General features: G+C 44.7%; 1 protein-coding gene across 6 annotated transcripts in view; it reads right to left on the reverse strand.

The window, feature by feature from the left end:
- Positions 1 to 1,447: 1,447 nt before the first annotated feature.
- Positions 1,448 to 17,663, reverse strand: part of nfia (nuclear factor I/A) — a 150,448-nt gene continuing 134,232 nt past the window's right edge. For all 6 annotated transcript variants that reach the window (XM_082524243.1, XM_082524240.1, XM_082524242.1 and 3 more), the window contains 3 exons: positions 14,296 to 14,461; positions 13,649 to 13,737; positions 1,448 to 6,435 (listed from right to left, as the gene is read on the reverse strand). In XM_082524243.1, coding sequence (XP_082380369.1) covers positions 6,421 to 6,435; positions 13,649 to 13,737; positions 14,296 to 14,461 — 270 coding nt within the window. In that variant the 3' untranslated portion in view covers positions 1,448 to 6,420. The remainder of the gene's footprint in view (positions 6,436 to 13,648; positions 13,738 to 14,295; positions 14,462 to 17,663) is intronic.

Below are 17,663 nucleotides of genomic sequence, written 5' to 3' on the forward strand. Positions count from 1 at the left end.
CGTGGGAAACGTTTGGACTCGGTTTAGAGCGAAGCGTGGGGGCGGATCCCACCAGAGTGCTCTGCCTTCACCCTTGGGTGGACAAAAAACACCTGGCTCTACCGACTCCCCTTCGGATTGTTTCCGACCCGCAGACTCGCACGGCGCCCGGTCTGATGTGTTTCTCGGGTGGCGGGGGTGGGTGTGTGAGGTGGGAGGGGTTAATCGCTGCCCAGGAGAATTTGGACAAACGTGAAGACAACAAAGGCATTAGCGTAAAAAGCGCGGCCTTCATTCAACCCTGTTTCCTGATGGAGCGGCACGGTTCCTCCAACCCGAGGATCTACGGTTAGCAGCGAGGAGGAGGAGACACGGGCGGCGGCTCTCCTCTGGAGTTTTTCAGTCTGTGACTCCAGCTCTCTGTCTGGTAGCTTTGGATGATTGTGTGGGGGTGAGTGGAGTGGAGGAGGCTGCAGGCGGGTGAGGTGTTTCGAACAAACGCCCCTGCTGGTGGTTCAGCCGGTTGGACACAGCGTGGGGGTGGGGTTTATGTGTCTTTTAATGTAAAGGAGGTGTGGTGGGTGAGAGAGCCGGGTCTCTCCAACGAGTTCCAGCGTGACCACTGCTGCTCCGCTGATTGAGTCTGTCCTGAACTCAAAACACACCGACGCTGAGCACACGAGCTGCGGGCCGGACGTGCAGTCACCGCAGCAGCACCATGCGGGTTTTGGCTCGCTATGCGTTTTCTGTGACGTTGCGCAGCTCAGACTCGTAGATGAAACGACAGGAACCTGCTGCAGTTAGAATCTGAGTCACAAACGAGCGGTAAAACCACTCGGGGCAGCTGTCGGCGTCCTCTCCGAAGACAAAACTGTAAAGGTGACGGAACTACCTGATTGGTCGAGTCAGTTGGTTTACATTAGAGTGAGAAAAAATTTGATACAGGTGGACTCGTGTAAAAATCCTAAACTTCTAAACTTTAACCGTTTCTGCCGATCACGTTCCTTCAATCACCCGACTGAACTTTAGACGTGTGGTGTTAGCAGCAGGATAACGACACATTGACTGACTGACGTTAACGTGCGATTTTTTTCCTGCTTCCTGTCACAGATGGCGGCGCTGCCAGCAAGGGGCTGGCAATGACAATACCGTTGCTGCCACCGTGGCCATCGTGACGCTTTGACCCTTGTAAGCAATCAGAGGCCACAGCGCCAGCTGCAGCTTCGCTGGCGTTCTCGCCTCTCAATGTTTACTCTAAACATCGCGAGCGGGACCTCAGAGCACGCTGGAAGCCGGCCTTCGCCGCTCGCCGGCTGATACCTGCTGACTGTATGTGAGGAGCAGCGGCAGATGTGTGGATGGACGGAGATCAAAGCGGACCTCCAGGCTCGAGGAGGGCTGGGTGAGGAGGAGGAGGTGGTGATCTTGTGGGCCAGTGAAGAAAGAAACAGATGGAAAAGAAAAAGAATCATGTTGCATAATCAAGCTGTTTATTTTCCCGCATGGAATGGTGAACACAAAAAAAGATGCCGAGATGCATTTATAGTAGGGGCATCCTTTGGCTGGCTATGTCATTGTCTCCTGCCTAAAACGAAAATGTTAAAAATGCATAAAAAACTCGCTTTTCTTACCAATTTTCCTCAGAATTACTGGATTTAGCTTCATCGACACTGATGCAACAAAGAACCTTCAAAAACATACAGCATACTGTAACATCCATTTACAAAGGTCTGATCACCACAGCGCCCAAACGTGTAAGTGCAGGAATATGCTAAACCATCAACAGAGGAAATGTCCTTAAATACACAAAAAAAGGAAAACAAATAAAGGAAAAACTAAGAAATCAAATCAGGAAACAGGAAAGTTTTCAACTCAAGTCCAGTTCCCAGAAAACAAACCAACCAGTTCTAGTAATGTGGCCTCGATACAAACGATCAGAAAATTCACAACACTACTTTTTCCTCATTTAATCAATGTTACAAAAGTCCTGCATTAGAAAATAGGGCAGCTTTAAAATCAGTGTAATTAATAAAACTATACAACATACAAACAAGTCTTGCAGTCAGCTGCTGCTCTGCCCACCGCCCGTCTCTTCGCCGCTGAACTAAATGACACAACACGAGAACAAAACACGCTGCCCAAACTATTGCTTTATATCATCTTCTGTCTTTAAAAACGGTGCAATTGGGTTGTTATCTTACATGCAGCCGTACGTCGCTGATTAGATGCTAGGCTGCTTTTTTAGTTTTTCTGACACTTTCAAAAAAATGTCCGTGCAATATTTTATTCCCTTCACTCGCTTTAAGCCCTGGAAGCTGTTTTTATTTTTTTTATTTTTTAAATTTCATACTTTTCACTATTTATTTCATATTTAGTGCAGATAATTAATGCCCAACTCATGGCTAAAGGGTAGGCAAGAACAGAGACAGAACAAACACGAGGAAGAAACACGGCACCCGCAAGAGAAACCACTCGACCGTCACAGCCGCGGGCGCCGTCACAGCAGGCGGGCAGTGGCGTCGGAAACGTTTCCGAACGATGGACGAGAAGTTGGACTTGTCGGAGGCAACTAAAGGAATCAAATAAAAAGGATTTGGGAAAGAGAGACCCGGATGTCAGACTGTGGTTGTCTGGAAGGAAGGAAGGAAGAAACGGAGTAAATCACCCTGAGCGGCGCCGCGGGGCTTCACCATTTTCAGGGACTGACCATGGAGCATGACAGAAGTCACATGCACGCTAACTTTGGTTGAAAGAAAAAAACAAACACAAAACAGACGAAACAGAAGACTACGTAAGTCTGAGTGCAAGCAGGTATTGCATATTTTATGTCCTTGTTATTCAAATGTGGGAACAAAAGTAGACGAACTGACGGACTGAAAATGGAAACAGGAAGACGTGAAAGAAACGTTTTTTTGCTGTTCAGAGATCGCAGCAACAGACGCAAGTCATCGCAGGAGAGCAGTCTGCCCCTTCAACACGAGCGTGAAGGTCAGTGCAATGAGCACACCTGCAGTGACAGCCTACTCACACCAGGCGTAGCAGACTCTCAGAGAATCATGTGACCATCTAAACACCTGTAACAAGCTGGTCTGGAATGCATCGGACCAAAAGTGTCCTAACCAGGCTTTAAAATAGGGCCGGTTTCCTGCAGGTTTTAGATGTCTCCTTGATCCAACACAGCTGATTTAAATGGCTAAATTACCACCAGAGGCCTGGTAATGAACTTATCATTTGATTCAGGTGTGGTGACCCAGAGTGATATTTAAAACCTGTCGGTGTGTTAATTCGTTCACATTTTGTTTTGCTCATGGCGAACAAATATGCTGCTCTGTTAACATTTATCATTAAAGCTGCTCGACTTTTTCTGCAGGTTATCTGGGGCCGGGCCCAGACTTCCCTTGCCTCTGCCACCTCCAAGGACAGCGGCGGTGCTGGTTCCCAGGACAGCCGAGATATGTAATCTCTGAGGTGAGCCGTGCCTGACACCCCGGCTGCCTCCTTTTGATGTGGAGGAGCAGGAGGAGTGAACTCCTCATCCTACTTCTAAAGGATACACTTCCTCCATTCTAGAAACAGGGAGTCTCAGGTTGTCACCTTGGAGGAGGTCCTGAGAGAAATACCAGGACTCCACATTAACTTTTAGGATGGAGGAAGCCTCTCAGTGAGGTGAGGAACCTTAAGAAGAAGTCCAGCTGCCTTCAGGTGAAGTGCGTAAGACCACCAAGACCTGGATGACGTTTTGCTCATTAGGTGATGTGGTCGGCTCACTTACTGAAAAGTCTGCCATCATGAAACTGTTGGCTGAACACTTTCAGCTGTAAAACTAAGACCAAACTGCTAAAGCCAGAGACCCTGAACTTTGACCTCTGCACTTCCTGAAACCTACTTTTAGCTGCAGAACTGTTGGCTCAAACCGTGCTGCTCACTTCCTTTTGTTCAAACCAGACATCATCACGTCACATGACCTCGCACTGGGTGCTCATTCCACCAAACTTCAGCGTGCTTTTAGCTGTTAGCACATGGAGCTGATAGTAGCTGGTGTAGATTTCATCTGCTCGGGTCTGCAGGTGTTGGAGGGCGGGGCAGAACGCCACGCAGGCCCGAGAGCTCGTAATACAAAGGGTTCCTCCTCAGCTTCAATGCCTTCTACGACATCTCGGGTATGGAGGAAAAGTAGGAAAACTAAAGGAAAGAAACAACCAATCACGACTCTCCACGCCAGATCTCATGAAACCTCTCAGGACTGAATTGAAGCTCAAGGCACATCGATGAGGAACACGTGTTTCCGTGCAATCTGAGATCAAACGGAAGAATGAACGTCTCGAAACCGAAGCAGAACTGATCTGTTGTGGCAGGAAAAGGAAGGAAGGAGAAATAAAAAGGATGGAGAGATGACGAGAAGCGAAGAGAGCTGGTTGTTTGTGAAGGACAGCAAGAGGAAACTAATAGACGGCTGCTGGCAAGTGCCGGATGTTGGGTTTACAATATAGTGTCTTTTCTCACTAACTACATCATCTATGGAAAAATCTGTCACTAACACTAGAACATGCATTTTTTTGTTCTTTTTTTTTTTTAAATAACTTTTTCACTTAAATTCACTTTTGTTCAACGCTGGATGGTCGTAAGTGTGTGTGTGTGTGTGTGTGTGTGTGTATATATTTATATATATAGTATAGGAAAGGAAAAACAAAACTCAAGATCGATAAAATGCTGAGTTGCACGTGAAGCGCTGTCGGCCGTCTGTTTGTGGACGAAAGCTTCCAGAGAGTTACCCTCTGCTCTACCTCTTCATAGCTAAACCAAAACCCCTGATTACAAACTCACAGCCTATTGGCCAACTGCGGGAATAAGTGCTTTTGGCTGGGCACGACCTCTAGGAGACCCAGCCAATCACAGGGCCGGCCCTTACTGGGCGGCACCCGTTAAAAGATTAAACCACGCGATTATTTTCAGCTTAAACTCACATGGTACTTTTTCTCCAGATTTCATTAAATTCGGATCGAAAGTAAAACGATGTGCTCATTAAAATAAGTTAACCGCTTGGCGTATTTTTCCCTCCTCAAACAAAATGAAGCGCAGACTTCAGCTGCTTTAAAAGACTGATTGTTTAAAATGATATTTGTTAAAGGGATTCTCATTCTACCATCTAACAGCTTCACACGATGAACAAACGACAAAGAAGAAACGATAAAAGTGAATACAGCTCGCCTTATTTCTCACCCGGCTGTGGTTTCGACTTCAGCGTTGTGTGGTTGTCTTTTTTACCCCGCTATTTTAGAGTCCCAGAGGTGTGAGCGGACTAGGAAGAAAAATATATATTTATATATACTTTTCATCAACTGTTTTCAACGAGCTATCTTACAAAGATATTTAACTATCCAACAGCTAGCCAACAAAATTGCACTTTCCTCATGATCAATATTTCACTGGTAAAGTTTGAGTTGCTCTTCTCTCTCCTATCTGCCTGCCTCGATTCAGACACCAGAGTTTTCGGCCCACTCTTAGCATGCTGTAGCTTCACCCCCATGGGTGGATGGTGGAGGACGAGGAGGCTGAAATGGTGGCGAAAAGAGAAAAATCAATGAGCCGTGAAGCCAAAAAGCATCCAAGAGGAACAAACTCGGATCCACCAGCATCTGGTCGCAACACTTCACATAAAGAAAACCTTAAACCCTAAAACCCCACGATTATACCCACCCTCCACCCAGTCGCCCGTCACAGCCCCCCCCCCTCCACATGAAGTTCTTGTTATTTCTGTGAAACAGGTGGGGGCGTCTGTTTGCGCCCGTCACACCTCCACATCCATCCAGGTCCATGTCCTTTCAAAGAGCCTTCCAACTTCCCCCTCCCTGACCTGCCAGCAACCGAGGGGCGTGAAGTCCATCCCAGGAAGTCCGTGAAGGCTCAGGTGGTGGCGATGTTGGTGGCCCCTCGTACCAACTGTGCCACATCCCAACTTCACGAACCCCCAAACCATCGGACTCCAGACGGGGGGGCAGGTGATGAGTGTGGGGAGGGTTTCGTATGACTGTAAGTCCACGGATGCACCCGCTGCAAAGGATGATGGGAGAGCATATGTGTCGTCAGAAGCTCTGTGACTCAGTCTTTCCCAAAGGCTCAGGTCGCCCACGTACTTATCAACCTGGTTGGATTTGGGGGGGGGGGTCTGGCACTGTATATGGACACTGAGGTGTGAACCATACGTTTGCACGGATGTCTGTGATATACAGTTTGCAGGGGGTCACGGTGCGTTTGATCCGCTGTAGCCATGCTGATGCTGCTGAGCCTGTGTGTGGTGCTGGTGGAGGCGGAACAGGAAAGGAATAGGGATAGGGATAGGTTAGACTGGGCTTTCTGTCACAGCTGGCATCAAAGGTGAAAGGTCGGAGAGGAGACTGCAGCGATCTGTCGTACAGGTGGGCGGAGGGGCCTCTGGAGTCCTTATCCCAGGTACCACTGTGGAGAGATAAAAACAGATGTTAACATCTGGACTGCTTTAGCAACCACTTACCGGACGATCCCGACTGCAGGTACTTGTCGTCCAAATTTACCCAGAACCAATCAGCGGGGTTACACATATATCACTAAGGTTTCAAAGATTAGTCTAAGGCTGTATGAAATCTTCCCACCGTGCAGCCTCCAGGACGGCTTGTTGTGTGGTTTGTTATTGGCCACAAACCAATGACACTGTGACTGAAGTTTATGGACTTTTCTATGCAGATGATACATTCAACTCCTGTTGCTATAGAAACAATTCTCCAAACTGTGGTTAAAAACTGAATATGGAAAAACTTACTTAAGGATTCATGATGTTACAGTATAAATCTTAAGGTGGATTAGCTTGTAGCGCCAAACTAAATATGTGTGTTCTCCTGAATTCAGGATAACTCAAGTATGTCTTTGAGGAAACATGAATTATTTCTTTAGATTGAAATAAGTGAGACTGTTATTCAATATATCCTGTTACAACACAAGACCAGAAAAGGTGTGTCCATGAATGATCTTCACTCTGACACTGACAGTAGGCCAAACAAACCCACATTCAACCTCCAGACAGTTGGGACCCAGATGGATTAAAATTAAAGCATTAACTGCCTGTTTTTGTAGGACAGGTGACAAAAATATATGCTGATGGTGTCTGGTGGGCTGCCCCCAACAAAGGGCAAATATGAAGTTTTCCATACTTCCTCTCAGTTATATGGGTGCAAAGTAGGGCTGCCACAAACGATTATTTTGATAGTCGACTAGTCGCCGATTATTTTTGTGATTAGTCGGCTAATCAGATCATGCATCCATTGGACGTAAAACATACAGCTTATTGCATCAGCATGCGTCTGCTCTTATATAGCTATCATTAGCTTACAGTTTGAAGTGTTTAAGTTATGTGCTAACTAAAAATAAAGACAAGATGATAGTTTATTAAACTTTTAATGAAATTTGCAGATTATCTCGGTGGAGTATAATAAACTCAGCCGTCTGCTCCTTGCTATCTAAAATATAACAGGACACTGGAGTAAATTCTCGACCATCTCACACTTCTGTTTAATCAGTTTTCTGTTTGACGTTTATTCAGCTGTGCGAAAATTAGAACTTTAATCTCAGCAAAACCAATTTACTCAGGAACAAATAAAATACTGAAAAAAGTCAAACTATAATTAATTTTAATTATTATTATTTTTAAGTTATCTAAGTGACTTATATATCATGTTTAACCTGAGTAGCGAAAGACTGCGGGGGGTTTGAAAACAATGTGCCGGGAGTCCGGTTTTCTCACTGGCTCTAGTGAGCCTTGAACCCCCCGGCTAGCTATTGAGCTGGTGGGTAACAGACGTCTCAAAAAACATCGGAGCACTTTTACAAATATGTGACGTCTTGATAAACCGAGCAGATATTTGAAGTTTACACAGCTACATTCTCACCTGAAAATATCTTAAAAGTTTATTTTGTGACCCAGAAAGAGTAATACGAGTAATATTAATACTAAGTAGTTGCCGCCATTGTTGGAAACTAGAATTGGCTGGGCCGCGCTATGAATTCTGGGATAGGTTGGGCCACGAAGGACACACCCAACCCATCCTTCAAATCTGGGGAAAAGGAGGACGCATTTGTCGGCCGCATTTGGAGAAGTCTTCGAATTTGGACAGCCTTCGTTGCGTCGCTGTAACATAATCGGATCCGAAGGATGCAGCCCCTAAATTTGGACACAGCTACGATACCGGAGACTGCTTCTTCTTCTTCGGGGTTTAGCGGCAGCTGTAGATGCATTGCTGCCATCTTCTGTTTCAGTCTGTTATTAAACTCTTAAATCCTACCACTTATTCCTGCGTCTTTCAGGATCTTACAAAGCTTCAAACGACGCGTTGAATATTAAATTTGTCGTTGACAATTTTGATAGCCGACGTAATCGTGATTAGTCGACTAATCGTGGCAGCCCTAGTGCAAAGGTGTAAAAAATTTAGTTTTAGAAGTTTATGAGGTCAGTGTATGTACAGTGATCACTGTGAGCTAAAAGCTTAGGCTACAGAGTGCTCTAAACACCCAGTCACGTCTTGATGGATGCTCAATCTCCCGGGTAAGGAAATCTCAGAAACTTGGAAACGCTTTGTCCAGATGAACAGAGTCAACTTTCTGAGACCAATTTATCCATTTTTTTCTTCTATTGGGTCTGTGTGACATAGAGATATGATATGATTAAATAGTCTCCAACAGAGATCACCATATAAGCATGTTCAACCCTTCCATTTACGAGTAGCAGCAAATCAGAAGAAAGTCTTTCCCAGGGGCAGGAGCTAAAACAGCATGTTCATAAACTGAGGTGGTGCACTAAAGCATAGTGTAAAGAGATAGAAGAAGATAATTTTGAACCCTGTATCATGCCGAGCTACTCTGCTGCTGTCCAATAATACAGATACACTGTGGGAATTAAAAGACTTTGCCTCCTTTAAGTACACCTCAAACAGTCCCTCCAGGCTGGATTTCTGTTATTTGCTATTTGATGCTATCCTCAGGATATTCTCTTTCCAGCACGATAATCCTGTGGTTGTAATGAACACTGCTGCCTCTAGGGGATGCCAGTGGGGCTTGATTTAGTCGAACCCACAACAGGCTGATGTCAGACTGTCAGGTTCTCGGACTACAAACACAGAACGCTGCTTCTCCTCTCTGGGTATGAGTTTATGACACAGGAGCACAAAACTCTGTGTGTGTGTGTGTGTGTGTGTAATCCATCTCTGATAGGCTCGTATCGATTGCCAAAGGTGCATCGTTCATGAATCTCTCCCTCCTCTTCCTCACTGGCCCGTCCAGTTCAAGTTCATCTCTGCGTTACATCATGTCTGGTTGCTAAGGACAACCAGACGGCCCGGGACGTGACTACCATCGCCAAGGCAACCGCATCACCCCCCCACATCCCCGTCCCACTACCCCGCCTCTTTTATCCTCTCCCACCGTTTCTTTCTTTATGTTCATCCTCTCTCGATCACTTTCTCCTCCCCGTCCCACTCGGCACTTCTTCGCACGCACGCACGCACACACACACACACACACACACACACACACACACACACACACACACACACACACACACACACACACACACACACACACACACAAAGGAATAAAAACAAAACACACACTTAAAGAATGTACATTTTTTAGAAAATGTGCTTCTGGATTTTGAATTTAAAGTGAAAGTTAAATGAAACACGCGGGATCAGGCATTCCTTTTTTTCTTTGTGTGCGTGTGTTGCAGGGTTTCTCTGCACTCAGACCTCAGTTGCTCCTGACTCGTTGTAATTCTATTGCTGTGTGTGTGTGTGTGTGTGTGTGTGTGTGTCTGCAGTAGTGATAGAGGAGAAGACTGGAAGGTTAGTTTTTAATCAATACAACTTGCTGACGCTGAGACTTTTCTACCTCGCTCTCTCTCTTCCTGTTTCTATCGGTGTCTCTCGGCCTCTCGCTTGCTCGCTGCACTGCAGCTCCTCCCTCTGTCCTGAGAAGACTCAGAAGATGAAACTCTCACAGGCCAGACAGAGTGTGTTTGTGTGTGTGTGTGTGTGTGTGGAGTAATGTTACCACACAGTGGGTTGATGCTGACAGCTGTGATTCAGACTGTAGAAACTCATCACAGCGAAAGACGGAAGGCGATTTTAAAGGAGCAATCTGATGTTGTTTTTCCATGTTTTTCATATTCTCAGCAATCTCAATGTGTTGTCCACCTTGGTACATCCCACTCTGTCTGTGGCTCTTAGCTTCAAGGAAGTAATTCATTGTGCAGCACAACAACCATCCTGAACATCCAGGGAAGTCTGTAAGACGCTCTAAAAGCTGTTCAAGACAATGTCTAAAACCAATCCAAAGTAACAAGTAAAACCAGTCTAAATCACCGTTCAGCACCAGTCTAAAAGCGGTGAAAAACCAGAGATATCGATAACATATTGATTAAGTATGACGGCTTATCGATCACTCAGAGAGAGAAGATTTCAGTGACAGTCACTCTGTGTCATCTGCCCGTCATTTGCTGCAGAGGAAGGTGTGCCTCAACCAAAGCTAATGCAACAGATCTCTTAGATTTCCCGATATAGAGGTATATAAAACCAGTTATCAACCAGAGCTGTGGAGCAAACAAGTATTAGCTTTGAAAAACTGTGTGAGGTACACGAGGAACTCAAGGGCAGTTTCAAAACAAATTTCCCACGTGTAGGACTAATAAAGGTTATCTTATCTTAAAAGCAAAAGGTGATGAAGACTATTTTCTTCTTTTCTTCCAACAGCGACCTTTCACCGTACGAATGTCCATGTGGAGAAAAAGCCCTGATATCATGACAGTTTAACAAAAAGTCACTTGTGTCTTTGAGAGTCTAAAAAGTTCAAAAGAATCTCATTTCTGAAAAACTGGCACTAAAACATTTACACACACACCGTGATACCACAGCCAGCCATAACCTGATCAATACAAGTGTGTGTGTGTTTGTGTGGTAGGGTTTCATTGGAGGCAGTGAGGGTGCTTTCCCCTTTGTGTGTGTAGTCATCCACCGTCTCCGTGTCCGATTTGCAAGGTGAATCTAAAACACACACACTCGTATTGAACACACACACGTATGCAGTGCAAACACCACACCCACATCATGACTCACTAAGTGAGTGTGTGAGTCTTGGAGAAGTGCTGACTCAGGACAAGACAGAAACAGTAGCAATGATAGATGGAGAGAGATGGATGATAGACAAATATTCATTGAATAAAAAAGACAAGTTCAGAAGCCTGATGTGTGACTCCAGATGTCTAAGTCCTGGTGTCAGAATCTTGGTATCTGAGTCCTGGTATCGGAGTCCTGTGGTCCAAGTCCTAGTGTCCTGATGTTTGAGTCCTGGTGTTTGAGAACTGATGTCTGTCCTTATGTCCGAATCCTGATATCTGAGTCTTGGTGTCCAAACCCTGATGTTTGAGTCCTGGAGTCCTGTTGTGTGATTCCTGGTAATTGAGTCCACGTGATTGAGTCCTGATGTCTGAATTACAGACATGATCAAAGTAGCTAAAATTACAGACTGTGAAATGTACTTGTGTCCCTTATGGCACAAATAAAAGCAGGATTTTCATGTAGGTCTTTGAGTTTTGCAGCTCGCTGTCATTTGCACAGCATCAGGTTTTTGTGAACGCCTCTGACGTCTTAAAGATACAAGCTGTCCTTCAGAACGGGCTCATAAAAGACGTTAAAGAGGACCTGCTTTGCTCATTTACAGCTCCATAATATTTTTCTTGGATCTTTCCAGAGTAGCTTTGCATGATTCACAGCTCAAAATATCTTCCCCATCTTCTTCTGGCTTCAGCCTCTCAAGTTAGCTTTCATCTGATTGGCACCTGCCAAAGTGGGTGGGTGGGGCTTCTCTATGCAACATCATCCTGATGCTACAGTAGAAAAAGCTGTGATAACCTGAGTATGTAGATGTGGCTGAGCTCTGGGCTCGCAGAGATTGCTGTACACTGAGCTCAGTATCAGAAACTCTGATCGTGTTTGATGTGAACATTGACGACTGGAACAGCAGATATCTGACAGGAAATAAAAGAAAAGCAGAAAACGAGCACTTCAGAGTGCGTTTGTGGTTTCTGGGCTGGTTCTGGAGCTCCTGGGAGAGAACATGCTGTGGTTCTTCTGTACTTTTGTGTTTTGTCTCGCCTCCCAGTGATGCTGACAGCATGGCTCAGCACTGACTTTCTGACCCAGTGTCCCACCGCAAGTCCGTGTTCTCCCTGATGTTGTGTGTGTGTATGTGTGTGTTAGTTTCGGCGTCTTCCCTCCATCCTTGTCACCATGGGCAACCACCACTCTGACCTGTGTGGGCATGACGCCCACTCTCACACAAAGACAACGCCAGCTGCCCCCCCTGCCCCCAACACACACACACACACATATAAATGTAAACACACTCACACGTGTTTACATTCATGTGTGAGGACCTAATCCAGCCCAAGTGTGATGTTAAAGATGTTAAATCCTTCCTCATCATGTCCACCTCCACCCTAAAATATCACCACTTTCCTCCAAAACACCATCACATAACCCCCCCAAAAATAATAAATCTCTTATTTAAAAAACATACATGCTGGCTTTAAAAACATGTCTTCTTCTCTACTGTGTTTAAACTCTCCAAACAACGTCCACATTTCCTAAAAAAGCTGTGAGTCGTTTTCCAAACCTGCTGAATCTGAAGCAGAAATAAAACGAAAAAAAAAGACCAAATTTTCTTTATTTTCCAACAAAACACAAAAATTCTCCTGGATATTTTTGTATTTTTCTGATGACTGACGGTTAAATTCATTCCCAGAAAGGAAACCTTTGGAGGAGAAGCTGCTCATCACTCGAGGAGCGCGACATCGTCCCCGAGAGACGGAGAAAGAATAAATAACACAAGTCTGTTTCTGGCAGCGGTGACAAACACCTGGCTCATGTCTTCACGAGAGAGAGAGTGTGTGTGCGCGCACTGGTGTGTGACAGAGTCGATAAATCGACACCCTTGTTCACTGCGGGCCACCACACACACACACACACACACACACACACACACACACACACACACACACACCAAAGCGATCAAGCATGTCTGGATTGTCAACAGAGGACTCCCACCTCACTGTTTGTGTGTGCGTGCAGGATGAGTTAAGTCAAGGCTGCCCAATCGTTACTCTCTTCATAAATCAGCTGGCAAACAGACCCTGACCCCCCCCAAACACACACACACACACACACACACACACACACGCGCGCGCGCGCCTGCACACACACACACACAGTATCCAATGAGGATGCTGTGTTCACTAACCACCCGCCCTGCAGTAAATGATTCAGGCCTGAAGTGAAGCGCTGCTTCTTTCCCTGTTAATGTCTTTGTTTATAAATCCCAAAATCCTGTTCTCCGATTGGCTGATGGGTGTCTGACCTCTTTTTGCTTCCTCTAGTTTCACACTGACCAGCACAGGTACACCATGTGTGCGCAGCACGCTCTCTCATGCTGAAAATGAGGCCAGAAGATGCAGTTCCTCTGACATCCAGCAGAGGCTCCAGCAGTGAATTAGTCCCCATAGACTCCCATGTTAAAACTTTACAGCAGAAATAAACATGTTTATATGTTTGTAAACATGTTTGCAGCTGACAGACCTGTGTTTGTTGGTTACCTGTGGTTGCTGAGGGATGTTAAAGCCGGGGTCCCGAGGTCCGACGCTGACGAACCGCTGAGCTGGAGACGTGGTGGGGGTGGAGTAGGCTGCACAACAAACACACAGGCCCGTTATTAACACGTGATGACCTGACAGAGCTCTGATACACTGTAAATTCAATCTCCTTATCTCCTTAAATTCAGACCCAAATCAAGTTAGATTCAGAGGAACCTGATTTGAAAGTTTATATTTTCTACGCCGTTGTTAATAAAGTTTTGAAAGACTTGACAGAGTTATTTAGAAGAAGTAGGTCAGACAGATGACAAACACATCAAGCAAAAACATCAGTAATAAATACAAAGAAATTTCAGTGTCTCCATGTGTCGTTGATGAGTATTAGGAGGATTAAATATTTTGGCAGTGACTGCATCTGTTTTCGCCAAAAGACAGGAAGCGTCACTGAACCCTGCAGTCAGAAATAATCCAATCACAAATCACTTCTCACAGATTACACGAGAACTAAATATCAGATTAATAACTGAACCCTGATGCGTCGTTCCTTTTGTGTGGGGGCGTGACAGCCAGCAGGAAAATCGAGTTTAAACACGCAGAAGTGATGCGTGATGGTACTTAAATCTGCCGTGTGTGTGTGCGCGCACACTCACTGGGTGAGGTGGGTGAGTTTCCTCCTCCCTCAGCGGAGGAGGTGGAGGGCGGCTTGGCGTCAACAGGCAGTGGGACGGGACGGGCCATCGGAGGAGGCGGTGGGGGAGGCAGCATGGGCGTCGGCAGGAAAGGGTTGTGGACCTTTCCCTGGGAGCTACCATTAGGCTGAAGAGGTGGGGGGGGACACAGTTAGAATATGTGTACGATATTCTGTAAAGAAACATCAACAGGTCGGTCACAGCTCGTCCTCTCAGTGTGTGTGTGTGTGTGTGTGTGTGAGAAAGAGAGAGAGAGACAGAGTGTCTGAGAGTGTGTGAGAGTGAGACTGTGTGACAGTGTGCGTGTGTGTGTGAGAGTGTGTGTGTGTTTGAAGGGAGTTTTGAGATTCAAAATGTGGTTTTAGTGTCAGCGTTACAGTTAGGTTATGGTTTAGGGTAAGGGTTACCACTGTAACCCCCCTGCAAATTACGCCCCTGGGCTGAACATGCAGCAAAAACTGCTGTGACAGACCTGCCTGGAAGTGAAGAACCATCTCTCACAAAGCATGAAATATTTGTCCTGTCAGTGCAGTAAAGACGTGCGTCTTTGTTTCCATCAGTCAGAAGGACATGTTGGTTTAATTTTGTTCTCATCCATAAAATGATGATCCAAAACACCTGTACACAGAATTCCTCCTGCTTTTAGCCCAAGAAGGACGTGCAGGTGCTTCAGTGTTAAATCAATGCTGCAGGTACGTCGCAAACACAAACCCTTCTGAAACCTTCCTGGAAACGCTGCGTTAACGCAGCCCAAACCACTGTGATTGGTCTGTTCAGTACCGACGAGTCCTCCTGAGCATTTCCAGCTACTTTTTCACTGCAATTATTGAATTTATCAGAACAATAATCAACACCTTAATACGAAGACTGACAGACAGCAGGGCGATAAGAGTGGATGTGAAGAAACATACAAAGAAGTGGGAAAAAAAAGAAAGGGACAAATATGTTTGCCTTCAAAGAAAACTGACCATAACAAAGAGCAAGGACCGAGGAGGGATTCAAATCAGTAAGACACCGGGACACCTACTCAGCTCTACTCCTCAGGCGTGGAGCCATCTGATTGGCTGCTCTCCTCTGACTTTACTCTTTATTTACTGTGATTCGACTCTCTGATCAGTTTGACTGACTCCCTGAGGGACCGTAATGATATTCCCGCCTATGACGGGAACAACACAACATCGGGTAGTAAGACCTCTAAGCAGCATTTAGGAAAATCAGTTGTAATGGCTTGTGTATCCATCAGGGGGAGCAGGGTGGAGGCGTATTCATTTACAAGCTTGTTACACGAGACCTTTTCAATTTGTTCATAGATCCTAGAATTAGAAGAGAATCATAGCGTTGACCTTCAGTACTGATGAGTCCTGAGCATTTAAAGCTGCTTTTTCACTGCAATTATTGAATTTATTAGAATCCTGATGATGGATACATAAATAAACACTTTAATAACACAGTTTGTTAAATATATTAACAGTAGTTTTACTAATAATGTCTGGATTTAAAGTGCAGTAAACTGCAGCTGTGAACCGCTTCTATTTTTTAACTCTCCTTCAGCGCTCTGCACATCTGTGATAAATCACTGCAGGAATTTTAGCGCCAACGTTTACAGACAGGTGAGCGAGAACGCAGACTGTGATTTGAACTCACGAACAGGAATCATTTTCTTTGTATATTCCCGGACTTTTCACTTTTCTCATTTTAGTGCTTGTTGTTCAACTGTCGTGCTCCGAGCCTCCTACAGACAAGCAGCAACCCCCCATCTCTGCGATGTTTGAACGCCACCGCCGTGTCCTTTAATAAATTTCATCACATAGGTTGCATTTAGATTTTTACAAATGTTGAAATCCTGTTTTTAAAGTTTGCATACATAAAAATTATACCAGAGTGTAAATTAACAACATGCAGAAGTAATTTCTACTTGGTGCAATGACGTGACGGAACATGCATGTTTAGTTTAGTCAGGCCGCTCATTTAGAGAAACAGATTTCAGTGCAGCGCCGCGTACATGAAAACTCTGACATCAGAATATTACTCGTTTTATCTTGGAGTAACTGTGAAAGTGCGTCTCTCCTTTTTGAAACAAAGATTTTCAACAGAAACTGAAGATCAAACAGGAAAACCTTACATTTATTAAAATTTACACAGTAGTCTGCACTCCATTTCTTTGGCAGTCTTCTGATGTCCTGTTTTATGGAAGGCACCATGAGGTTGCTTTGTTTGTTTGCTTATGTCGCACATTTCCAAAGACATCATCCCAGCCCCTGGACAACTCAGCTGATAAGAGTTACACACCCAGGCACATCCATCAAGGTAACACTATTCTGATAAACTTTCATAAACATCCCCATCTCAGGTACGAGGATGTCCAAAGGACAATTCTGGAACCATCATACAGCCTGGAGGGCAGGTGAAAGTCCGGCCTCTCTTATACAAACTATAGAGGAATTACATTTCGCTCAAGACTTTTGCACAACATGAGAGTTTAAAGAAATCTAAAGAATGAATGAGAATATTAAGCTGCAACTTAACAGAAACGATGAAGGATGCGCTTATAATTCAAACAGAGGTCTGAAAAGGCAACAGCCCAGCAAGCAACAGAATAAATGATAAATGAAGATGTACCAGTCTCAGAAATCACCTCCACATCTGGTTTGGGATCTATGAGGAAGCTTATTTCTTTTTTAAAATTTTTTATTTATTTATTAGATTAGATTGAAATGGATAAATGAAGAACTTTACTGGAAACAGTTTTAGTGATCTGCAGTATAAAACGTCTGGATGGCCAAATAGACTGTGAAGTTTTATCCTTTATTTTACATTTTTAAAAATTAAAGTTTTTATATTTTAATGGGTAAAGAGTTTTACAGCGACAGCTATCAAAGAATGTCAAATTCAATTCAGTTTTATTTACAACAGTGGCCTCAGCGAGCTTTAGAGTATAAAGCAAAGACCCGACAATAAAAGTGAGAAAACCATCTGTAGCTAACGATCCAGGTCAAGGGTTTTTGGAAGAAAGCCCCATCTCTTGGTGACACTCTGCAATTAAGTGAAAGGGGCGTGTCTATAGTGGAAACACTCCTCCCAGCGGCTATATCTGTGTGCGTGTGAGGTTGTGAGTTTTTTTTTTTTGTCCCAAACATCGCATTTTAGAATTTGAGAAATTTGACATGATGGGTTTTAATTTTTTGAAATGCAAAGCTGACAAAGTGTTCAAACAGGACACGGGCTGCTTTCTTTTCCTGGTTTTTATCCAGGTTAAAAAACAAAACAAAATATGCTTTCAGTTTCCAACAAATTTCAGTGTGACTATCGCGCAATTTTAATCGGTTCTT

The sequence above is a fragment of the Aulonocara stuartgranti genome (assembly GCF_965226115.1).
Source record: "Aulonocara stuartgranti genome assembly, chromosome: 23".
Lineage (NCBI taxonomy): Eukaryota > Metazoa > Chordata > Actinopteri > Cichliformes > Cichlidae > Aulonocara > Aulonocara stuartgranti.